Here is a 25,000-nt window from a genome sequence, read left to right as displayed (position 1 = left end):
TCGCCTCCTCTCGCTTCACTGATAAGCGTGTGGGATATCTGGGGGCGATGCTGTTGCTGGATGAGAGGCACGATGCCAGCCTGCTGATCACCAACTCCATCAAGAAGTGAGTCCGTGAGCGAGCCAGCCTGTCTGTCTGTCTATCTATCTATCTATCTGTCTAGCTATCTAGCTATCTATCACTCTGTCTCTCTGTATCTGTCTATTTATCTGTTTGTCTATTTGTCTATCTATCTATAGATCCTATTGTCAGTACAATAGTCTCCTGTGTGTTTGTGTGTGTGTGTGTGTGTGTGTCTCTATCTGTTTGTGTGTGTGTGTGTCTATCTGTTTGTGTGTGTGTGTGTCTGCTGTCCATGGTAACAATACTCAGTCAGTGTGTGTGTGTCTATGTGATGTGTGTCATTTTGCTGTCTGTGTTTGTTTCTGTGTGTGTGTGTGTGTCTCGTGTTTGTGTGTGTGTGTGTGTGTGTGTGTGTGTGTCTCATATAGACACCCCACATCATCCCACTTCCTTTCTCTCCTCCCAGGTGTCACATGGTGTGTAACCCGTGCCCAACACACATCCTATCTACAATACTCACCAACCAGTCAACCGCACCCTGTCTCTCCCTCTGTCTGTCTCTCTCCACTTCTCTCTCTCCTCTCTCTCCTCTCCCTCCTCTCTCCCCTTCCTCTTCCCCCCTCTCCCCTTTCTCCCCTCTCCCCTCTCCTCTCCTCCCCCTCCTCTTCCAACTCCTCTCCCCTTCCTCCCCCCCCTCTCTCCCCTTCCTCCCCTCCCTCTCCTCTCTCCCTCTCCTCTTCCTCCCCCCTCCTCTTCCTCTCTCCCCTCTCCTATTCCTTCTCCCCTCCCTTCCTCCTCTCTCCCCTTCCTCCTCCCTACCCTCTCCCCCTCTCTCTCCTCTCCCTCCTCTCCTCTCGGAAGGAGAGGAGGGAGGGATCCCTCTCCCTCTCCCCCCCCTCCCTTCTCTCTCTTCCCCCTGGGGTGAGAGACGGGAGGGAGACGGGTGGAGGGGAAGTGAGAGAGAGAAGGGGAAGAGGGGAAGGGAGGGGAGGGAGAGAGAGGGACGAGGCTAGGAGGGAGAGAGGGGAGAGGCCCTCTCCTCTCTCCTCTCTCTCTTCCTCTCTCTCCCCTCTCTCCCCCCCTCCCCTCCCTCTCTCTCCCCCTCCTCTCCTCCCTCTCTCTTTCTCACAGTGACTTGAATCACAGCAGTCAGTACATCCAAGGGCTCGCTCTGTGTACTTTGGGGTGCATGGGGTCCCCTGAAATGTGCCGAGACCTGGCGACAGAGGTGGAGAGATTGCTGAAGGCTTCCAACTCCTACATCAAGAAAAAGGTGAAGAAAAAATCTGTATATAAATCTACACTGAGCATCAAAAGAAAAGCGTCACTTGCATTTGGATAAATTTCACTAGATGTGGTCGAAAAAAATGACAAGCTCTGTTTCAGAGCAGACGGGGTGACTTTTTACTGTGCTGATTGACAGCTGACATCACGAAGACGCTGCAGAATGATCTGTCCGTCTCGGGCAGGTGTTGTGACTCTTGGTCTCCCGGTTCTGTCATTGGCAGAGTGTGTCTGGTTCCACCGTCTCGCCGGGTTTGAGATCGCTGGCTGCGAGCGCCCGAGACGGAGAGCCACAGCCCGCTGCCCCAGCCCAGCCTCCAGCACGCCGATCGCACGAAGGCGCTGCTCCCCTGAGAGACGGGGCATATTGTTTTGTTTTTCTGTCATTTTTCTTTATTGCTTTTACTCAAGCTTGCAATTCAGCAGCAGAGACTGCTCCCTACCCAGGGTCCCGTCAGCTGTCTCACTGATTAAATGCTTCAGTCACAGTCACTCCAGCGTGTCGTGGGCAAGGATGAACGATCGAGCGATTAAAAAACCAACCGAAAAACATTTCGGCAGTGTCCATCTTTTATATACCTTAATTTCTTTCAAAAATAAATTAGTTAAAATAGTGACAAGTTTCTTTTAATGCTCTGTGTGTGTGTGTGTGTGTATATATATATATATATATCTATATATATATATATATAAACACGCACACACACACACAAATGGATCAGGGATAGTAATCAGACTCCCGCTGCACAGCAGTGTGATCCAGTCCTGCTTTCACTAGGAGTTTAATAATCAGACTCCCGCTGCACAGCAGTGTGATCCAGTCCTGCTTTCACTAGGAGTTTAATAATAAGACACACCTGAGCTTGTTAGCTAGACACACTGGGGGCTGATCAAGCTGGTAGTGAAACCTAGACTGGATCACACTGCTGTGCAATAGGAGTCTGACTCCCATCGCTGGTATAGATGGAGAAAGACCCCTGTCCAAGTGTTTGTCATTGAATTACATTCAGAGTAAGTTCTAGTTGAAATGTTTTCGTTGTGTTGTACAGACTGATTCCTGGGGCGAGCGCTCTGCAGGAATCGGGTGTGAGTAATCAGAGGGGGGCTGATTCACCGCTCAGAGTGACTTCAGAAACAGCTGCTTGGGTTTGTGACGATCGCTGCTTTTTCTCAGACTCTGCGGAGAACAGCGACCCACACAAACCCAAGCAGCTGTTTCTGAATTCAGTCCGAGCGGTGAATCAGCCCCCCTGATCCAAGCATATGAGTCCAACTCACTGACCCTGGTCAAAAAGAAAAGTATAGGGCAGCTGCAATGGGGTGAGGCTGGTAGAATGGGACCACAGTGTGCTCACTATACCCTCAATGATCTTCAATGGCAATGCAGACAGACAGCGGCACTGCAATGGCTCTGTATTACACTACAATGGTAGCACAAGTATAGGGCAGCTGCAATGGGGCAAGGCTGGTAGAATGGGACCACAGTGTGCTCACTATACCCTCAATGATCTTCAATGGCAATGCAGACAGACAGCGGCACTGCAATGGGTCTGTATTACACTACAATGGTAGCACAAGTATAGGGCAGCTGCAATGGGGCAAGGCTGGTAGAATGGGACCACAGTGTGCTCACTATACCCTCAATGATCTTCAATGGCAATGCAGACAGACAGCTGCACTGCAATGGCTCTGTATTACACTGCAATGGTAGCACAAGTATAGGGGAGATTTATTTTCAAACAGAGAGAATTTTGGTTCGTGCTCATTCCCCTCTCTGTCCACCAGGCGGCGCTGGCTGCGGTCCACATTGTGAGGAAGGTTCCAGAGCTTATAGAACTCTTCGTCCCCACGACAAAGAGGCTGCTGGGAGAAAAGAACCATGGTACTGTTCTATTATTATTATTATTATTATTATTATTACAGTGCATTCTGTTTTATATGAATCGCATCTATCCCAGAATATTTTGATTCTCATAAGTGGCTGATTCTTAAAAGCAGACCAATATGTTTGCAATTAGCGGTCCATTTACTCAGCGCCGGTCAGGTGCGTCGGGTCCAATTCATTTTCACACGCGCTGTTTAAAATATTTTCAGAGTAAAACAGGTTTAAAAAGCATATCAACAGGACACACAGTACTGCCTCTCCAGCCAAGCCCCACCCCTTGATCGCTGTATTTTTCACACACCTCTTTATAGACGTGCGCACTGATAAATCTTCTCCTGATCACTCGTTTTATCACCAAACTCCTCAATAATGTGATCCCAGTCATTATTTTATTAGTGTAACATCTCAAAAAGCTCTGCAGGTGTCTGTGATGTTCTGAGCGCTGGGTGCGGAAGCAGCTCTCTCCTTTGTGGCGATTAAGAGTTTCAGCACAGCCCTAATTTCTAGCAGGAAAAGCACAGCAAAGTGTAATAAAACACAGAGAGGTCTGGTAAAGCATAGGGAAGCGTTGTAAAGCACAGAGAGGTCTGGTAAAGCATAGGGAAACATTGTGAAGCACAGAGAGGTCTGGTAAAGCATAGGGAAGCATTGTAAAGCACAGAGAGGTCTGGTAAAGCATAGGGAAGCGTTGTAAAGCACACAGAGGTCTGTAAAGCACAGGGTTACTGTTTTCAAACCCTGTCCTGTGTGCTGGTGTGTCCAGGTGTGCTACACGGGACTGTGATTCTGATAACAGAGATGTGCGAGCGCAGCCCAGACACCCTGAGGAAGTTTCGCAAGGTAAGAGTCTGAGATTTCACACTGACGGTCCTTTTAAAAGACATTCCGAAAAAAAAATATATATATATCAGAAAAAAATAGCCGTGTTACAGCTTTTTAAATTGAACAAGGATCGCTTGAAAAACTGCATATAGAGAAACATCGTCTGGAATTGACAAACCCAGGGCTGGAAGAGCCAGACAGCTGTCTAACAAGGAAGAGCGAGACTTGAAGAGAATATCCTTCAGGAACAGGAAGACGACAAGCATTGAATTGACAGCAGGACTGGCAGAAGAGAACGCTGTCCCATCACATCTGCAGTACGAGGGTCGCTCTTGAAACGAGGATTAAAGGATGTGTTGCAGCAAGAAAGCCTCTGTTCAGAAAGGGGAACGAGACTAAAAGGCTAAAATATGCACAAGAGCACAGGAATCTTCTTCCTGTTCCTGAAGGATATTCTCTTCAAGTCTTGCTCTTCCTTGTTAGACAGCTGTTTGGCTCTTCCCGTCCTGGGTTTGTCAATTCCAGACAATGTTTCTCTGTATTTGTTGATTATGCTTTGGATTCCACACCTTGAAAATGGAGCGATGTGAGTGATTTCACTCAACGTGTTTCCTTCTGTATGCGAGTCAAGGTTGTTATAATAGCAGAAAACACTAGTGGAGGCTTTGAGTCAATTGCTGATGCTTCGTATCAGTCTGTCTGTCTGTCTTTAGAATATAGTAAACTAACACAGACACCAAGAAGGGATTATATTGTAGAGTCAATATATACATGTGTCTGAGTGATGTCGCTGCGTGTCTGAGTGATGTCGCTGCGTGTCTGAGTGATGTCACGGTTTTGTTTGGATCTGCAGGTGGTTCCTGAACTAGTTCAGATCATGAAGGGGTTAATAATGTCGGGGTATTCCCCCGAGCACAACGTGGCGGGGATCAGTGACCCCTTCTTACAGGTGAGTCTGTCTGTCTATCTCTCTATCTGTCTCTCTGTTTCTATATCTATCTATCTATCATTTACAGCTGGCCTTGTGTGTCTGTCTCTTGTCTCTCTCTGTCTCTGTGCCTCTCTCTCTGTATCTGTATGTATCTCTCTTTCTGTGTGTGTGTGTGTGTGTGTCTCTCTCTCTCTCTCTCTCTCTCTCTCATTTCCTGTGCTTCTCTGGTAGGTTCGAATCCTGTGCTTGCTGAGGATTCTGGGACACCATGACGGTGATGCCAGTGAAGCGATGAATGACATCCTAGCGCAGGTATAGAACCAGGAGAAGAATAATCAGAATAAAACATTGGTAGTGTTGATAATAAACATTAACAATCACGCATATGATCATGTTAACGATGAGGGTTTTGATCATGTTCACGACGAGGGTTGTGATCATGTTGACGATGAGGGTTGTGATCATGTTAACCAGGAGGGTTGTGATCATGTTGACGATGAGGGTTGTGATCATGTTGACGATGAGGGTTGTGATCATGTTGACGATGAGGGTTGTGATCATGTTAACCAGGAGGGTTGTGATCATGTTGACGATGAGGGTTGTGATCATGTTGACGATGAGGGTTGTGATCATGTTCACGACGAGGGTTGTGATCATGTTGACGATGAGGGTTGTGATCATGTTAACCAGGAGGGTTGTGATCATGTTGACGATGAGGGTTGTGATCATGTTGACGATGAGGGTTGTGATCATGTTGACGAGGAGGGTTGTGATCATGTTGACGATGAGGGTTGTGATCATGTTAACGAGGAGGGTTGTGATCATGTTAACCAGGAGGGTTGTGATCATGTTGACGATGAGGGTTGTGATCATGTTAACGAGGAGGGTTGTGATCATGTTAACGAGGAGGGTTGTGATCATGTTGACGAGGAGGGTTGTGATCATGTTGACGATGAGGGTTGTGATCATGTTGACGATGAGGGTTGTGATCATGTTGACGATGAGGGTTGTGATCATGTTAACCAGGAGGGTTGTGATCATGTTAACCAGGAGGGTTGTGGTCATGTTCACGACGAGGGTTGTGATCATGTTCACGACGAGGGTTGTGATCATGTTAACGAGGATTATGATAATGTTAATTGGCTTGCTTCACCTCCAGGTTGACCACGAGGGTTGTGATCATGTAAGAACGCTGGGGTTGTGATCATGCAGGAGGGTTGTGATCATCCTGTACGAAACTGTGCTGACCATCATGAAATCCGATCAGAGAGAGGGTTGTGGTCATGTTCTGTGTGTGTGTGTGTGTGTGTTAACGTAGATTATCCGATGTTAATTGGCTTGGTTCACAGCTCCAGGTTTGTGTGTGTGGTGTGTGGCGGGTTAGTCAACTACGATCGCTCAGAGAGCTTCACACACAACACACCAACCACAGCCATGTGTGTGTCTCTACACACACACACACACTACTCCACAGATGTTATCTCGATCTAGAGCTCTGACTCCCATGTACAGTCCTATGTCTGTGTGTGTGTGTGTGTGTGTGTGTGTGTGTAGAGATCCGATCAGAGAGCGGGCTGAGGGTACACAGCTCTGTGTTGTGTAGTGAGTGTCAGAGTGCGGGTGTGTGTGTGTGTGTGTGTGTGTGTGTGTGTGTGTGTGTGTAGAGATCCGATCAGAGAGCGGGCTGAGGGTACACAGCTCTGGTGTGTGTGTGTGTGTGTGTGTGTGTGTGTGTGTGTGTAGAGATCCGATCAGAGAGCGGGCTGAGGGTACACAGCTCTAGGTGTGTGGTGTCCGATCATGAGTCGTTGTGCTGTGTGTGGTGTGCTTGTGTGTGTGTGTGTGTGTGTGTGTGTGTGTGTGTGTGTGTGTGTGTGTGTGTGTGTGTGTGTAGAGATCCATCAGAGGAGGCGATCTTAGAGCTTCCCTGAGGGTACACAGTCTGTGTGTGTGTGTGTGTGTGTGTGTAAAAGATCCGATCAGAGAGCCCTGAGGCTGAGGTTACACAGCTCTGCCATTGGGTGTGTTGTGACACACCAGTGTGGTTTGTCTGTAGAGATCCTATCAGAGAGCGTGCTGAGGGTCTCGACACACGCTCTGTGTGTGTGTGTGTGTGTGTGTGTGTGTGGGTAGATCACAGTCGATCTCTGGGCTGAGGCTCCCCACGCACAGCTCTGTGTGTGTGTGTGTGTGTGTGTGTGTGTAGAGATCCGATCAGAGAGCGGGCTGAGGGTACACAGCTCTGTGTGTGTGTGTGTGTGTGTGTGTGTAGAGATCCGATCAGAGAGCGGGCTGAGGGTACACAGCTCTGTGTGTGTGTGTGGTGTGTGTTTGTTACCAGGTAGAGATCGCTAGATCCCAGAGCGGCTGATGGGTACACAGCTCTGTGTGTGTGTGTGTGTGTGTGTGTGTAGAGATCCGATCAGAGAGCGTGGCTGAGGGTGCGGCTCCAGATCCGATGAGCGGGCTGAGTGTGCTCTGTGTGTGTGTGTGTGTGTGTGTGTGTAGAGATCCGATCAGAGAGCGGGCTGAGGGTACACAGCTCTGTGTGTGTGTGTGTGTTGTTGTGTGTGTGTGATGTGTCCTAAAAGCCCCACAGATCCATGTGTCAGAGACGACACGGGCTGAGGACCAGCACATCTCAGAACAGTACTCTCGCCGATAGCTCCCCCTGTGTCCTCTGTGTGTGTGTGTGTGTGTGTGTAGAGATCCGATCAGAGAGCGGGCTGAGGGTACACAGCTCTGTGTGTGTGTGTGTTGTGTGTGTGTGTAGAGATCCGATCAGAGAGCGGGCTGAGGGTACACAGCTCTGTGTGTGTCTGTGTGTGTGTGTGTCTGGTCAAAGTCACTCTACAATAGTCCTGTTTCCAGATAGGAATAACCCTCAGTTAATGCACATGTTCCCTCAAGAGAAGAGTCCTCTCGTACAAACGCAGCATCAGAGTCATATACGGGCCTGAGGTAGTCCTCACATCGGGTGTGTTTTGTTTTGTGTGTGTAAAGATCCGAATCAGACGAGCGGGCTGAGGTACACCACTGTGTGTGTACACAGCAACAGTGCGGTGTGTGGTGTCTGTGAGTTTCACCAAGTGTCGCTCCCAAGGAAGAGCGGGCTGAGGGTACACAGCTCTGTGTGTGTGTGTGTGTGTGTGTGTGTAGAGATCCGATCAGAGAGCGGGCTGAGGGGTGTGTGTCTGTGTTGTTTGTTTTTTTTTTAAATTTATGTATTGTATTAGTATAGAGAGGAGTCTCGACCTGACTTTAAACTCTGTCTCGCAGGTTTTAGCTGTAAATATCCTGGGCAGATTTCTGTTAAACCATGATAAGAATATCCGGTAAGTGTGTGTGTCTGTGTGTCTGTGTGTCTTGGTGTGTAGTAAATATTGAACAAAAGATTTTGACAAATGCAGAAGCCTAAGACGTTGATTCAAAACACTAAGGTATCTACATTACAACAGTGTACGACCATACGCTAAATTTAAAGCTTCCACTGCATTCATATCTTCCCCCTCCCTCCCTCCCTCCCTCCCCATAGCTACATCGCGATGATGAACTTGGTTCAGACGGACCTCAGTGCGTACGTTTGTATCAGAAAGCAGGGATATCATGGAGTCAATTCGAAAGAGATGAAATGACTGACAACACTTTATAATTTTGGGTATTTATACCTTTGTAAACAACTGTTGACTCCACTCCCATTTGTATTTCTGTCCAACGATAGGGGTCTCCACTCTCATTGCACACTCCCTCTGCGGGGGGGAAAGGGGGTGCTGCAGACCACGATGTACCTAGCAGGGCGCATCCATCTTGTCTTTCAGTTCCCCTTCCCATCTCACACTATCTCTGCTAATCTCCTGCATTTTGGACACCCAACTGTGACTTTGAGTCGTGTTAGGTTGTGCAGAACTGCACGTAGCTGGTTTTGCCAATGGGAGATGAAAGAACTCAAAACTTACACAATACTGTATAGAACCATAATATAAAAGCATATATAAAGCAACTGCAATTCAATATGTTTACAACGATTATTCAGCACATTTCAATGGACTCTATGAAACTGAGGGAGTTCATTCTATATAGAGGGGGTGCAATTCAATATGTTAACAAGGGAACATTATTCAGCAGCTTTCACTGGACTCTATGAAGCTGAATCAGTTCATTCTATATAGAGGGGGTGCAATTCAATATGATAACAAGGGAACATTATTCAGCAGCTTTCACTGGACTCTATGAAGCTGAGGGAGTTCATTCTATATAGAGGGGGATGCAATTCAATATGTTAACAAGGGAACATTATTCATCAGCTTTCCCTCCCTCCCTCCCTCCCTCCCCATAGCTACATTCGATGATGTCACTGCTGAAAATGGTTCATATGTTAACAATGCAGAACATTATTCAGCAGCTTTCATCGTGGACTGTCTCAAGCTGAGGGAGTTCATTCGGTATAGAGGGGGTGCAATTCGTCAATATACTGGTCCCATTCTACCAGCCTTGCCCCATTGCAGCTGCCCTATACTTTGCTACCATTGCTTCTCAGTGTAATACAGACCCATTGCAGTGCTGCTGTCTGTCTGCATTGCAATTGAAGATCATTGAGGGTACAGTCAGCACACTGTGGTCCCATTCTACCAGCCTCGCCCCATTGCAGCTGCCCTATACTTGTGCTACCATTGCAGTGTAATACAGAGCCATTGCAGTGCCGCTGTCTGCCTGCATTGCCATTGAAGCCATCATAGCAGTCCAGTAGTATTTCAGTATGTGCAATTCAATATGTTAACAAGGGAACATTATTCAGCAGCTTTCACTGGACTCTATGAAGCTGAGGGAGTTCATTCTATATAGAGGGGGTGCTATTCAATATGTTAACAAGGGAACATTATTCAGCAGCTTTCACTGGACTCTATGAAGCTGAGGGAGTTCATTCTATATAGAGGGGGTGCAATTCAATATGTTAACAAGGGAACATTATTCAGCAGCTTTCACTGGACTCTATGAAGCTGAGGGAGTTCATTCTATATAGAGGGGGTGCAATTCAATATGTTAACAAGGGAACATTATTCAGCAGCTTTCACTGGACTCTATGAAGCTGAGGGAGTTCATTCTATATAGAGGGGGTGCAATTCAATATGTTAACAAGGGAACATTATTCAGCAGCTTTCACTGGACTCTATGAAGCTGAGGGAGTTCATTCTATATAGAGGGGGTGCAATTCAATATGTTAACAAGGGAACATTATTCAGCAGCTTTCACTGGACTCTATGAAGCTGAGGGAGTTCATTCTATATAGAGGGGGTGCAATTCAATATGTTAACAAGGGAACATTATTCAGCAGCTTTCACTGGACTCTATGAAGCTGAGGGAGTTCATTCTATATAGAGGGGGTGCAACGCCAACCTGTTCATACCAGTGAGTCGTCGAAAGAACCTGAGATCTCGGACTCCCTCAAGTAAAGAAAGGTCTCGACAGGAACCATTTAGTTGTGTGTCTCTCTCTCTCTCTCTCTCTCCGTCTCTGTCTCTCAGGAAAGCTTTGGATCTGAGCCTCGCTCTGGTGAACGCTCACAATGTTCGCTCGATGATGAAGGAGCTCCTCCCCTTCCTGGATAACTGCCCCCCCGAGCTGCGCTCCGACTGCGCCTCGGGGGTCTTCCTCGCCGCCGAGAAGTGAGTCCGAGTGTGTGTGTGCGCGTGTGTGTCAGCGTGTGTGCATGGGGTCATTTTTTAAGAGTGTTTCTTGTGAGTTGACTGTGTCTCTCTAACTCTCTCTCTCATCTCTTTCTGCAGATTTGCCCCGTCCAAGCGCTGGCACATTGACACAATACTGAGAGTCCTCACCACGGTAACAAATACCCCCTGCTGCCTCATACCCTGCCAGTAAACCCTGATACCCCTCCCTGTTCCCTAATACCCTGCCAGTAAACCCTGATACCCCTCCCTGCTCTCTAATACCGCTAATGATAACCGTAATGGTGTGTAACAGGAGTCTCGTTGTTCCTCAGGCCGGCAGTTTTGTTCGTGACGAGACGGTTCCCAATCTGATCGTCTTGATCACCAACGCCTCAGAGCTGTACTGTTACACTGTGCACAAACTGTACAGGGCTGTGCTCAACGACATATCTCAGGTACGCAGGGAGAGAGAAAGAGTGTTGTGTGTGTGTGTGTGTGGACAGCAGTCCCTGATTCACACTGTCGCTCTACAGCAGTCCCTGATTCACACTGTCTCTCTGTCTCTCTACAGCAGCCGTTGGTTCAGGTGGCCTCCTGGTGTATTGGTGAATATGGAGACCTGCTTCTGACAGGAGTGTGTGAGGATGTGGAGCCAATGCAGGTGAGAATAACCATTCAGAGGGCTGGATCTCATCAGTATCAGGGTCTAGTGCTGTATATTATAAAGACATTTCAGAGGGCTGGGTCTCATCAATATCAGGGTCTAGTGCTGTATATTATAAAGACATTTCAGAGGGCTGGATCTCATCAATATCAGGGTCTAGTGCTGTCTATTATAAAGACATTTCAGAGGGCTGTGTCTCACAATATCAATATCAGGGTCTAGTGCTGTATATTATAAAGACATTTCAGAGGGCTGGATCTCATCAATATCAGGGTCTAGTGCTGTATATTATAAAGACATTTCAGAGGGCTGTGTCTCATCAATATCAGGGTCTAGTGCTGTATATTATAAAGACATTTCAGAGGGCTGTGTCTCATCAATATCAGGGTCTAGTGCTGTATATTATAAAGACATTTCAGAGGGCTGGATCTCATCAATATCAGGGTCTAGTGCTGTATATTATAAAGACATTTCAGAGGGCTGGATCTCATCAATATCAGGGTCTAGTACTGTATATTATAAAGACATTTCAGAGGGCTGGATCTCATCAATATCAGGGTCTAGTGCTGTATATTATAAAGACATTTCAGAGGGCTGGTGTCTCATCAATATCATGGTCTAGTGCTGTATATTATAAAGACATTTCAGAGGGCTGTGTCTCATCAATATCAGGGTCTAGTGCTGTATATTATAAAGACATTTCAGAGGGCTGGATCTCATCAATATCAGGGTCTAGTGCTGTATATTATAAAGACATTTCAGAGGGCTGTGTCTCATCAATATCAGGGTCTAGTGCTGTATATTATAAAGACATTTCAGAGGGCTGGATCTCATCAATATCAGGGTCTAGTGCTGTATATTATAAAGACATTTCAGAGGGCTGGATCTCATCAATATCAGGGTCTAGTGCTGCATATTATAAAGACATTTCAGAGGGCTGGTCTCATCAATATCAGGGTCTAGTGCTGTATATTATAAAGACATTTCAGAGGTCTCACATCTCATCAATATCAGGGTCTAGTGCTGTATATTATAAAGACATTTCAGAGGGCTGGATCTCATCAATATCAGGGTCTAGTGCTGTATATTATAAAGACATTTCAGAGGGCTGGGTCTCATCAATATAGGGTCTAGTGCAGTATTATATAGATTTCAGGGCTCTGTATTGTCTAGTGCTGTATATTATAAAGACATTTCAGAGGGCTGTGTCTCATCAATATCAGGGTCTAGTGCTGTATATTATAAAGACATTTCAGAGGGCTGGATCTCATCAATATCAGGGTCTAGTGCTGTATTATAAAGACATTTCAGAGGGCTGGATCTCATGTATTGCTGTGTAGACATTTCAGAGGGCTGGATCTCATCAATATCAGGGTCTTTTTTGTTGAGTGTGTATTGCTGGTTGCTAGGTGACGGAGGACGATGTTCTGGACTTACTGGAGACGGTGCTGCAGTCTCACATGTCCTCCCCTGCGACGAGGGCGTACGCACTGACAGCCCTCATGAAACTGAGCACCCGGATCAGAGACAATGTGGAGTGAGTAAGAGAAACTCTAGAGTCAGAAACTGTGTATTGACAGTGTATATAGACAGTCTGTATTGTATTGACAGTGTATATAGACTGTGTGTATTGTATTGAGTGTATATAGACAGTGTATATAGACTGTGTGTATTGTATTGAGTGTATATAGACAGTGTATATAGACAGTGTATATAGACTGTGTGTATTGTATTGAGTGTATATAGACTGTGTATATAGACTGTGTGTATTGTATTGAGTGTATATAGACAGTGTGTATTGTATTGAGTGTATATAGACTGTGTATATAGACTGTGTGTATTGACATGGTCTCCTGTTCCTTTTTCTCTCTCCCAGTCGAATCAGGAAGGTGGTGTCAATCTATGGCAGCTGCATTGACGTGGAGCTCCAGCAGAGGGCGGTGGAGTACAACGCTCTATTCAAGAAGTATGACCACATGAGGTGAGTGTGTGTGTGTGTGTGTGTGTGTGTGTGTGTGTGTGGGGGGGAGTCTGTACTCTTGTCTGTCTAGCTGCATCAGTGTTTCAGCAAGTATCTAGTTTATTGATCAGTGCAGTGATTATCTGTGTGTGTAGTTGATCAGTGTATTGATTATCTGTGTGTGTAGGTGATCAGTGTATTGATTATCTGTGTGTAGTTGATCAGTGCAGTGATTATCTGTGTGTGTAGTTGATCAGTGCAGTGATTATCTGTGTGTGTAGTTGATCAGTGTATTGATTATCTGTGTGTGTAGGTGATCAGTGTATTGATTATCTGTGTGTGTAGTTGATCAGTGCAGTGATTATCTGTGTGTGTAGTTGATCAGTGTATTGATTATCTGTGTGTGTAGGTGATCAGTGTATTGATTATCTGTGTGTATTGATTATGGATTGGTGTTTTCTCCTCTCAGGTCTGCAGTGCTGGAGAGAATGCCTCTGATGGAGAAAGGCTCCCCCAACCACAATGATCCGAGCACTGTCATTTCAAACGGAGAGAGAGAGGGAGGGGGGGAAACCCAGGGGGGGGTCAAACTGCAGCCCCCCGTCGCCTCACAGGTAATGGGAGGGGGGTCTCAAACGGGGGGGGGGAATGCAGACGAACCTGACACCCGACACACAGAGACACACGTACAAAAGCTCGTCTCCAGTCGTGATTCGAAATATTTCAGTGCTGACGCCTAATGCCGTACAGGCTGTGGCTGTGACGAGGACATTTCCCTTGTATTGATCTCTGGTTTGAGAGCCGCGACGATGCGGGGTGAGAGACAGCTTCTTGTTAGTTTTAAGAATGTTTTATTTATTTATTTTTTATTATGAAAACTTTGTTTGTTGTGATTTTTTTTTTTTGTTGTACTGTCTTTTTTGTTTTGTTTGTTTTTTTATTGTATTGATTAAGATGGGAATCGGACTCCCGCTGCACAGCAGTGTGATCCAGTCCTGCTTTCACTAGGAGTTTAATAATCAGACAGACTCCCGCTGCACAGCGGTGTGATCCAGTCCTGCTTTCACTAGGAGTTTAATAATCAGACTCCCGCTGCACAGCGGTGTGATCCAGTCCTGCTTTCACTAGGAGTTTAATAATCAGACTCCCGCTGCACAGCAGTGTGATCCAGTCCTGCTTTCACTAGGAGTTTAATAATCAGACTCCCGCTGCACAGCGGTGTGATCCAGTCCTGCTTTCACTAGGAGTTTAATAATCAGACTCCCGCTGCACAGCGGTGTGATCCAGTCCTGCTTTCACTAGGAGTTTAATAATCAGACTCCCGCTGCACAGCAGTGTGATCCAGTCCTGCTTTCACTAGGAGTTTAATAATCAGACTCCCGCTGCACAGCGGTGTGATCCAGTCCTGCTTTCACTAGGAGTTTAATAATCAGACTCCCGCTGCACAGCAGTGTGATCCAGTCCTGCTTTCACTAGGAGTTTAATAATCAGACTCCCGCTGCACAGCAGTGTGATCCAGTCCTGCTTTCACTAGGAGTTTAATAATCAGACTCCCGCTGCACAGCAGTGTGATCCAGTCCTGCTTTCACTAGGAGTTTAATAATCAGACTCCCGCTGCACAGCAGTGTGATCCAGTCCTGCTTTCACTAGGAGTTTAATAATCAGACTCCCGCTGCACAGCGGTGTGATCCAGTCCTGGTTTCACTAGGAGTTTAATAATCAGACTCCCGCTGCACAGCAGTGTGATCCAGTCCTGCTTTCACTAGGAGTTTAATAATCAGACTCCCGCTGCGCAGCAGTGTGATCCAGTCCTGCTTTCACTAGGAGTTTAATAATCAGACACACCTGAGCTTGTTAGCTAGACACACTGGGGGCTGATCAAGCTGCTAGTGAAACCTGGACTGGATCACACTGCTGTGCAATAGGAGTCTGATTAACAGCCCTGATTTCAAATGATTATGTATATTTTAATTGTATTTAAATTGAGAGTGGAAATGAACATGTTGCTGTTTTTCTCTTTCTCTGTGGCTGAATGACGCAGGCAGTGGACCTGTTGGATCTGATCGGAGTTCCAGACGCCTCGCTCCCAGAAGCCTCGCCCCAGCCCCAGTCCCAGCCCCTCACTGGTCAGACTGGGCTTGAGAGCTCTGTCGGGGGAGAGCTACTGGATCTACTGGGAGGCATTGACTTTGGAGGTACCATTTAAATACATTGAAATAGTGGAGTTTACTGTATTGCAGTGTAAGGTTTTGCAGTGGGGTTTACTGTATTGTGTTGCAGTGGAGTTTACTGTATTGCGTTGCAGTGGGGTTTACTGTATTGCTTTGCAGTGGGGTTTACTGTATTGCGTTGCAGTGGGGTTTACTGTATTGCGTTGCAGTGGGGTTTACTGTATTGCGTTGCAGTGGGGTTTACTGTATTGCGTTGCAGTGGAGTTTACTGTATTGTTTTTCAGTGGGGTTTACTGTATTGTTTTGCAGTGGGTTGGTTGTGTTGTACTGCAGTGTAGTCCTGTCTAGCCTCCTGCTCCTCTCCTCTCAGGCATCCCCTCCATCACAGCCTACAACAAGAGCGGACTGAGCCTGGAATTCAGCTTCCAGAGAGAGCAGGGCAGCCTGCTGACCATCACCCTGCAGGCCAGGAACAGTACAGCCTCCGACATGACCGGGTTCCTCTTCCAGGCAGCCGTGCCCAAGGTGAGAGACCCCGAGACGCTGCCTGAACGGACGTGACCCGGCCGGTCTACCGCGGGGGGGATACTGAGGGCGTTGTGAGCGTCTGTCTACGTTGTGTTGGTTGCAGGCTGTTGTAGATTCATTATTTCTGTCTCTCTCAGACAGTGCAGTTGCAGCTTCAGGCCCCCAGTGGTGATGTGGTGCCAGCGATGAACAGAGGGAGCGTGAGCCAGAGTATCCTGATCAACAACCCCAACAGAGTGAGAACGAGAGAGAGACACTGAGACACGCACACTGAGACACGCACACTGAGACACACACACTGAGACACTGAGACACTGAGACACTGAGACACGCACACTGAGACACACACACTGAGACACTGACACACTCTGTGACTCGGGTTGCGTGTGACTCTGTGTGTGTGACTCTGTGACTCTGTGCGGTGACTCGGTGACTCTGTGACTCTGTGCGTGTCACTCTGTGTCTGTGACTCTGTGCGTGTGACTCTGTGACTCTGCGTGTGACTCTGTGACACTCACACGTGTGACTCTGTCTGCTGTGCGTGTGACTCTGTTGACTCTGTGTGGACACGTGTGCTTGTGACTGTGACTCTGTGTGTGGTTGACCACACTGTGTGTGTGTGTGTGGACTGTCACTTCTAAACACAAACACACACACACACACACACACACACACACTGAGACACTGAAATACACACGCACACACACACACACACACACACAGACACAGACACAACACACACACACACACACACACACTGAGACACTGAAATACACACGCACACACACACACACTGAGACACTGAAATACACACGCACACACACACACACTGAGACACTGAAATACACACGCACACACACACACACTGAGACACTGAAATACACACGCATACACACACACACACTGAGACACTGAAATACACACGCACACACACACACAACTCTGGACTTTATGTGTGCGCTTGTGTGTGTGTGTACACCCTGTGACTTTATGTTGTGCGTGGTGTGTGACTGTGTGACTCTCGTCTCACTGAAATACACAGCATACCCACACACACACACTGTGTGTGTGACTCTGTGACTTTATGAGCCGGCGCACACACACACACACACTGAGACACTGAAATACACACGCACACACACACACACCGAGACACTGAGATACACACAATGACGCAGGCAAGCAAAAAAGTCAAGCAGCCCAGCGAATGCTTTCATCAGTGTAGTGTGTGTGTGTGTGTGTGTGTGTGTGAGAGAGAGATATTGGAAGAGTCTGTTTCTTCTCCTGTGGGTTTGTTCAGTGTAATGTGTGTGTGTGTGTGCGTGCGCGCGTATGTGTTGACTTGTCCCTCCCTCTTTCCCCAGGTGTCTCTCAAGATGAGGCTGCGTCTGTCCTACTCTGTCCAGGGCAGCTGTGTGCAGGACATGGCCGAGGTCAGCAACTTCCCAGTCCAGGCCTGGCAGTGACACCGGACCGGTCAAGCGCCGCCTTCCCAAACCACGGCAACGACCACTCTCTAAGCACACCCCTGTCAACGGTCAGCGTTCAACAGAAAACAAACAGCCCTGTCAACGACTAATTGTAATGTTAAAGAATTATATATATATATATATATATATTATATATACATATACATGGATGGACAGTCCTTGCTGTCAACGTCCCTTATAATTCAGTACCTGTCAAGGACATCTGTCAAAGCCCCCAGTTCCCCAAAAGCGTACCTGTCAACGGCCAGTCTCCACTAGGACCTGTCAAGGACAGCGTTCCACTACTGTCATGAATTGAGGAGTTATTATTATTATTATTTTTATTATTATAATTATTATGATGATGATGTCAGGAACCAGCGCTGACACGCACTAGGGGGGATGGTGATGTCACGCTGCAGAGCGCGCGCCACTGGCTGAGGCAGAGTGACATCACAGCGGCCGGGAATCCAGATCTATTTGAATCTCTTGGGTTGTTGGGTTTGATTCATTTTTAAGAGTGTTATTGTTGGTGTGAAATTTTGAATTAAAAAAAAAAAAAAAAGAAGTCTATCTTAAAATGTGCTGAACTTCGTTATATAATATGATATGATATTATATAGAAGGTCTTTTGTTTTGGGTTATTCGCTTGCTGCATCACCCTCAGCGTGAGCGGTATTATTCTCCTGGTTTTTAAAACATATTTTATTCAACTAAAAAAACAATGGCTTGTCTTGTTTCAAAAGAGCGCATTTTCATCTCGTTGTTCTCAACAAAAAATACACGATCTCACGAATATTCAGAAATACTAAACGAAACTTGATCTGTTCCACGACAAGCGTCTAAATCTTTGGCGTTTTTAATTTTACTGCGTTTTCTAAATTTTAAAAACGTTTAGATCAAATGTTAGGCGGGTTTGCCCTTGTTTGTTATGATACATAAAAAAAATAAAGCATTAGGATCTGTTTACCAAATTCTCTCACTGTTTTAGGGTCTGCGTTGCTGTGACTCTGAGTTCAGGAACTGCGCTGCCATAGACACGCGCAACACAGGCTAGATCAGCCAGCGTCTTTATAGAACAGCCAGCAGTGCCATCTAGCTGTCATGCTATCTAATCTAACCTGTTTTTAGAGCTTCCGTTGGCTTCACCAGGCTGAAATGGAACCAGTTTTCAAAAATGAACTTGTTTTAGTCACAGCCAGCGCCATCTAGTGCTCAGCTAGTGTATTGCCAGCAAAAACGCACCTGAGCCGCAGTGGCGGGCCACTAGATGGCGATGCTGGGTAGCCTGTGTTACACATGCGTGTAAATTAGCAAAATTGCACCAGATAACAAATAAGATGGGGCAAAGTTTCTCAAATATACCCCCTCTGCTAGTTCCATGACAGGCAAATCCTGTTCCAGTGGGAATACGTCATTTCATTTGAAGTTTTTCTGATTTATTGTCCATAAAAAATATCCCCTGAACATTAAAACCGAAAAGTAAAGAAGTTGCTATTTTTGGGCAGAGTAAATCTCTGTCCTGCTCTGCTCTCTCTCCACAGCAGGGAGCAGCCATTTGTTTTGTTTGTTTATTTAAGTTTTGTGTTTGTTTTTTGTTGTTTTTTTATAGTTAATATACTACAAATTCCTTTTAAAAACTACACTATCTGTACTGGACATGTTGTACTGTATTTTATTTTCAAATAAAGACTGTTTTAAAAAAAAGTATTATTTAAATAATGTTAGCAACGATTCTTCAATCTGCATAGTTTTTATATATTATACAGCAACACCAAACACCATTCAGACAGCCCCCCTGAGCTTCAATCTGCATATTTTTTTATATTATACAGCAACACCAAAACGATTCAGACAGCCCCCCTGAGCTTCAATCTGCATAGTTTTATATATTATACAGCAACACCAAACACGATTCAGACAGCCCCCCTGAGCTTCAATCTGCATAGTTTTATATATTATACAGCAACACCAAACACGATTCAGACAGCCCCCCTGAGCTTCAATCTGCATAGTTTTATATATTATACAGCAACACCAAACACGATTCAGACAGCCCCCCTGAGCTTCAATCTGCATAGTTTTATATATTATACAGCAACACCAAACACGATTCAGACAGCCCCCCTGAGCTTCAATCTGCATAGTTTTATATATTATACAGCAACACCAAACACGATTCAGACAGCCCCCCTGAGCTTCAATCTGCATAGTTTTATATATTATACAGCAACACCAAACACGATTCAGACAGCCCCCCTGAGCTTCAATCTGCATAGTTTTATATATTATACAGCAAGCAACCAAACACGATTCAGACACCCCCCTGAGCTTCAATCTGCATAGTTTTATATATTATACAGCAACACCAAACACGATTCAGACAGCCCCCCTGAGCTTCAATCTGCATAGTTTTATATATTATACAGCAACACCAAACACGATTCAGACAGCCCCCCTGAGCTTCAATCTGCATAGTTTTATATATTATACAGCAACACCAAACACGATTCAGACAGCCCCCCTGAGCTTCAATCTGCATAGTTTTATATATTATACAGCAACACCAAACACGATTCAGACAGCCCCCCCTGAGCTTCAATCTGCATAGTTTTATATATTATAGCAACAGCAACACGATTCAAACACGATTCAGACACCCCCCTGAGCTTCAATCTGCATAGTTTTATATATTATACAGCAACATTCTGCATAGTTTTATATATTATACAGCAAAACCAAACACGATTCAGACAGCCCCCCTGAGCTTCAATCTGCATAGTTTTATATATTATACAGCAACACCAAACACGATTCAGACAGCCCCCCTGAGTTTCAATCTGCATAGTTTTATATATTATACAGCAACACCAAACACGATTCAGACAGCCCCCCTGAGCTTCAATCTGCATAGTTTTATATATTATACAGCAACACCAAACACGATTCAGACAGCCCCCCTGAGCTTCAATCTGCATAGTTTTATATATTATACAGCAACACCAAACACGATTCAGACACCCCCCTGAGCTTCAATCTGCATAGTTTTATATATTATACAGCAACACCAAACACGATTCAGACACCCCCCTGAGCTTCAATCTGCATAGTTTTATATATTATACAGCAACACCAAACACGATTCAGACACCCCCCCCCTGAGCTTCAATCTGCATAGTTCTATATATTTTTATATATTATACAGCAACACCAAACACGATTCAGACACCCCCCTGAGCTTCAATCTGCATAGTTTTATATATTATACAGCAACACCAAACACGATTCAGACAGCCCCCCTGAGCTTCAATCTGCATAGTTTTATATATTATACAGCAACACCAAACACGATTCAGACAGATTCAGCCCCCCTGAGCTTCAATCTGCATAGTTTTATATATTATACAGCAACACCAAACACGATTCAGACAGCACCCCTGAGCTTCAATCTGCATAGTTTTATATATTATACAGCAACACCAAACACTGAGCTTCAATCTGCAGTTTTATATATTATACAGCAACACCAAACACGATTCAGAAGCCCCCCTTCAATCTGCATAGTTTTATATATTATACAGCAACACCAAACACGATTCAGACACCCCCCTGAGCTTCAATCTGCATAGTTTTATATATTATACAGCAACACCAAACACGATTCAGACAGCCCCCCTGAGTTTCAATCTGCATAGTTTTATATATTATACAGCAACACCAAACACGATTCAGACACCCCCCTGAGCTTCAATCTGCATAGTTTTATATATTATACAGCAACACCAAACACGATTCAGACACCCCCCTGAGCTTCAATCTGCATAGTTTTATATATTATACAGCAACACCAAACACGATTCAGACAGCCCCCCTGAGTTTCAATCTGCATAGTTTTATATATTATAGAGCAACACTAAACATGATTCAGACAGCCCCCCTGAGCTTCAATCTGCATAGTTTTATATATTATACAGCAACACCAAACACGATTCAGACAGCCCCCCTGAGCTTCAATCTGCATAGTTTTATATATTATACAGCAACACCAAACACGATTCAGACACCCCCCTGAGCTTCAATCTGCATAGTTTTATATATTATACAGCAACACCAAACACGATTCAGACAGCCCCCCTGAGCTTCAATCTGCATAGTTTTATATATTATACAGCAACACCAAACACGATTCAGACAGCCCCCCTGAGCTTCAATCTGCATAGTTTTATATATTATACAGCAACACCAAACACGATTCAGACAGCCCCCCTGAGCTTCAATCTGCATATTTTTATATATTATACAGCAACACACGCAACACCAGACACCCCCCCTGAGCTTCAACTCCATAGTTTTATATATTATACCGCATTTTTATTTATATAATGAACACCAAACACTATCAACACCCCCCTGAATTAATCTGCATGTTTTATAGAGTAACAGCAACACAAACACGATTTCAAGCAGCCCCCACTTAGCTAGTTCAAGCAATAGACAAATATAATCTAGTTCTTTTATAGATTCTGACAGCAACACACAAAAACGTTTTTGTTTATAATGAGCACCGAGCCCCCCTGCAGGTTTATGCCAGTTTCTTAGATTAGTGTTTGCTATGCATTCAGACAGCCCCCCCTATTATACAACACCACCAAACATTAGTGTTTGCTATTCCTAAAATAGCAGATACAATTAACAAAAAATAAATAAAAAAAATACAAAATCTTCATTTTTTTCTTATTAGATTTTATTATCGTCATAAAAATAACAATAACATCGTTATCATTTTTTTTATATTACAGAATTTAGAACAGATATTGATAATCGTACATTGCGCCATTTCAGAAACCCTATTGACAGTGCTATGGCAGGTGAATCAATCACATGGCGTACAGCCAAAGTGTCTGTTTATATTAGTAAGAGCCAGCAGCGCCACCTAGTGTGCAGCTAGAGTATTGCCAGCAAAACAAAGTTGATCCCAATGTGGCAGATCACAAAATGGCACTGACAAATCTAAAGACACAGACTGGGCACTGTCTGTCTCTCTTGTGTGTTTGTCTCTACCTGTACCTGTGTCTCTACCTGTGTGTGTCTCTCTCTACCCGTGTCTGTTTGTGGCTGTGTGCGTCTGTCTCCGTCTACCTGTGTCTCTCTCTCTGTCTGTGTTTCTGTGCCACCTAACCCCGCAAAAATTAAAGCGCCAACAGCGTGCCCTGTTTTTAAATTAATAAAGAAACAGATCTCGTATGAAACAGACTCCAGTGTTATCTGTGCCATGGGGAGTGTTGTAATGGGCACAAGGGGCACTCTGCACAGAATAGGCAGGCTGCTGTTGTTTTAGAAGCACGGCTTGTGACTTTCAGTGTCGATTTCTTTTCTCGTCTCCTTTTTCAGATTTCAGCCGAGAGCCGTCCGTGTCTCTCAATCGCACGCCGAGAAACGCGTTCGGAGTCACGCCCCTTTCACTGTAAGGGTTTCATACAATATTTCCTGTCGTGACTGTATTGACGTAGATAAGAGGAATCGCTTCTGCTCTGAAATTAAAAAGTTAAGGCTTCTTTAAAAACCCTGTTTAGTTGTTTCACAGAAGCAAACCCCCCTCAATGAAATGAGTTTGACTCCAAACGCGTTTCTCAGCGTGTCACTGAGTCGCGGATGCCTCAAAGGGTCTCAATTGCATTCTTAAAGGAGAGGAGAAAAAAATCTGCTTTAATTAGCTTGAGCGTCATTCCACTGGCCGATAACCTTCAGTTAACTGTAACCATCTCACACTCAACAGCACTGGAGTTAAGAAATATTAAAACAAACTTTGGTAAATTCAACGGCAAACGTTTCCACCAGAAGTCTTTCTCAGCGCCTTTGTGGCTGTCCTTCCCTCACCTTTACAAAATACGTCTTCATTTGAAGATGCTGAGAAAGACTTCTAGTGGAAACATTTGCCATTGAATTGACGCTGAAGACACTGAGAGAGACTTCTAGTGGAAACGCTTGCCATTGAATTGACGCTGAAGACACTGAGAGAGACTTCTAGTGGAAACGTTTGCCATTGAATTGACACTGAAGACGCTGAGAAAGACTTCATTCAACAGAGACCGTCTGAAGCTCCGGTTTCACAGCAGAGAAACGCATCAGTAAATGAAACCAGTTCTCAAATAAACATTGTTTTGTTTACTACTTTGTTTAAATCCTGTTCTTGAAAACGAGATCTCCTGAGGGGCTGCGCTGAAATTCAGAAGCGCCTTTATTAATTAATTCATTATTTTTAAAATCCGCAGGTGTTCAATTGATCCACTCGGCCCGCGCGCTGATTGCAAAACGAGAGGCGCTGTCCTTCCCTCACCTTTACAATGGAGAGGAAACACCTCTTCCGATGGGCTTTTGGAGCGCGTCGGCCTGCACTCCGTTGTAAAGGTGAGGGGAGGACAGCGTCTCGTTTTGCAATCAGCGCGGTGAGGAGTGGATTAATTGAACACCCGATGGTAATTCATTCATTAATTAACACTTCACAATGGCGACTCAGAGTTTCAGCGCAGCCCTAATTAAAGAAGCTAGAACTTAAGGCACCATAATTGCAACGTGTAACCCTCTCCTCTCCTCCCTCTCCCTCTCCTCTCGCTCTCCTCTCTCCTCCCTCCTCCCTCTCCTTCCTCCGTCTCGTTCCCTCTCTCCTCATAAAGCCCAGTTTGCCAGCTCTCTCATTTCATCATCTTCATCCTCTGCTTTTGCTGCAAATGAAAAGAAAAAGAGAGGGAGAGAAATAATATATTCATGAAAATTGTAAAGAAAAATAAAAACACATTCCCCTCCATACTATTAGAAGGCTGTTGATCCAATTATATACCCCCTCTATATAGAATGAACTCCCTCAGCTTCATAGAGTCCAGTGAAAGCTGCTGAATAATGTTCCCTTGTTAACATATTGAATTGCACCCCCTCTATATAGAATGAACTCCCTCAGCTTCATAGAGTCCAGTGAAAGCTGCTGAATAATGTTCCCTTGTTATCATATTGAATTGCACCCCCTCTATATAGAATGAACTCCCTCAGCTTCATAGAGTCCAGTGAAAGCTGCTGAATAATGTTCCCTTGTTAACATATTGAATTGCACCCCCTCTATATAGAATGAACTCCCTCAGCTTCATAGAGTCCAGTGAAAGCTGCTGAATAATGTTCCCTTGTTAACATATTGAATTGCACCCCCTCTATATAGAATGAACTCCCTCAGCTTCATAGAGTCCAGTGAAAGCTGCTGAATAATGTTCCCTTGTTAACATATTGAATTGCACCCCCTCTATATAGAATGAACTCCCTCAGCTTCATAGAGTCCAGTGAAAGCTGCTGAATAATGTTCCCTTGTTAACATATTGAATTGCACCCCCTCTATATAGAATGAACTCACTCAGCTTCATAGAGTCCAGTGAAAGCTGCTGAATAATGTTCCCTTGTTAACATATTGAATTGCACCCCCTCTATATAGAATGAACTCACTCAGCTTCATAGAGTCCAGTGAAAGCTGCTGAATAATGTTCCCTTGTTAACATATTGAATTGCACCCCCTC

At 45.1% G+C, this 25,000-nt stretch overlaps 2 protein-coding genes across 2 annotated transcripts in view; one reads left to right on the top strand and one right to left on the bottom strand.

Moving 5' to 3' along the window:
• ap1g2 (adaptor related protein complex 1 subunit gamma 2) overlaps positions 1–17,596 on the top strand; it is a 20,784-nt gene extending 3,188 nt beyond the window's left edge. The window contains exons 4-24 of the mRNA XM_041236742.1: positions 1–106; positions 1,196–1,337; positions 3,134–3,230; positions 3,997–4,073; positions 4,909–5,004; positions 5,218–5,298; positions 7,897–7,963; positions 8,077–8,172; positions 8,267–8,321; positions 8,522–8,563; positions 10,464–10,649; positions 10,770–10,824; positions 10,985–11,107; positions 11,224–11,313; positions 12,726–12,853; positions 13,193–13,297; positions 13,746–13,890; positions 15,318–15,471; positions 15,818–15,972; positions 16,113–16,211; positions 17,340–17,596. The exon at positions 1–106 is cut by the window's left edge and continues 19 nt beyond it. Coding sequence (XP_041092676.1) covers positions 1–106; positions 1,196–1,337; positions 3,134–3,230; positions 3,997–4,073; positions 4,909–5,004; positions 5,218–5,298; positions 7,897–7,963; positions 8,077–8,172; positions 8,267–8,321; positions 8,522–8,563; positions 10,464–10,649; positions 10,770–10,824; positions 10,985–11,107; positions 11,224–11,313; positions 12,726–12,853; positions 13,193–13,297; positions 13,746–13,890; positions 15,318–15,471; positions 15,818–15,972; positions 16,113–16,211; positions 17,340–17,441 — 2,201 coding nt within the window. The 3' untranslated portion in view covers positions 17,442–17,596. The remainder of the gene's footprint in view (positions 107–1,195; positions 1,338–3,133; positions 3,231–3,996; positions 4,074–4,908; positions 5,005–5,217; positions 5,299–7,896; positions 7,964–8,076; positions 8,173–8,266; positions 8,322–8,521; positions 8,564–10,463; positions 10,650–10,769; positions 10,825–10,984; positions 11,108–11,223; positions 11,314–12,725; positions 12,854–13,192; positions 13,298–13,745; positions 13,891–15,317; positions 15,472–15,817; positions 15,973–16,112; positions 16,212–17,339) is intronic.
• Positions 17,597–23,445: 5,849 nt separating this feature from the next.
• The window catches only part of LOC121305199 (charged multivesicular body protein 4a-like), an 8,605-nt gene continuing 7,050 nt past the window's right edge, over positions 23,446–25,000 (bottom strand). Inside the window, exon 5 of the mRNA XM_041236741.1 lies at positions 23,446–24,166. Within this exon, the coding sequence (XP_041092675.1) occupies positions 24,111–24,166 (56 nt within the window). The 3' untranslated portion in view covers positions 23,446–24,110. The remainder of the gene's footprint in view (positions 24,167–25,000) is intronic.

This window comes from Polyodon spathula, chromosome 42 (assembly GCF_017654505.1).
Source record: "Polyodon spathula isolate WHYD16114869_AA chromosome 42, ASM1765450v1, whole genome shotgun sequence".
Lineage (NCBI taxonomy): Eukaryota > Metazoa > Chordata > Actinopteri > Acipenseriformes > Polyodontidae > Polyodon > Polyodon spathula.
This window is presented reverse-complemented; position numbering and strand designations above follow the sequence as displayed.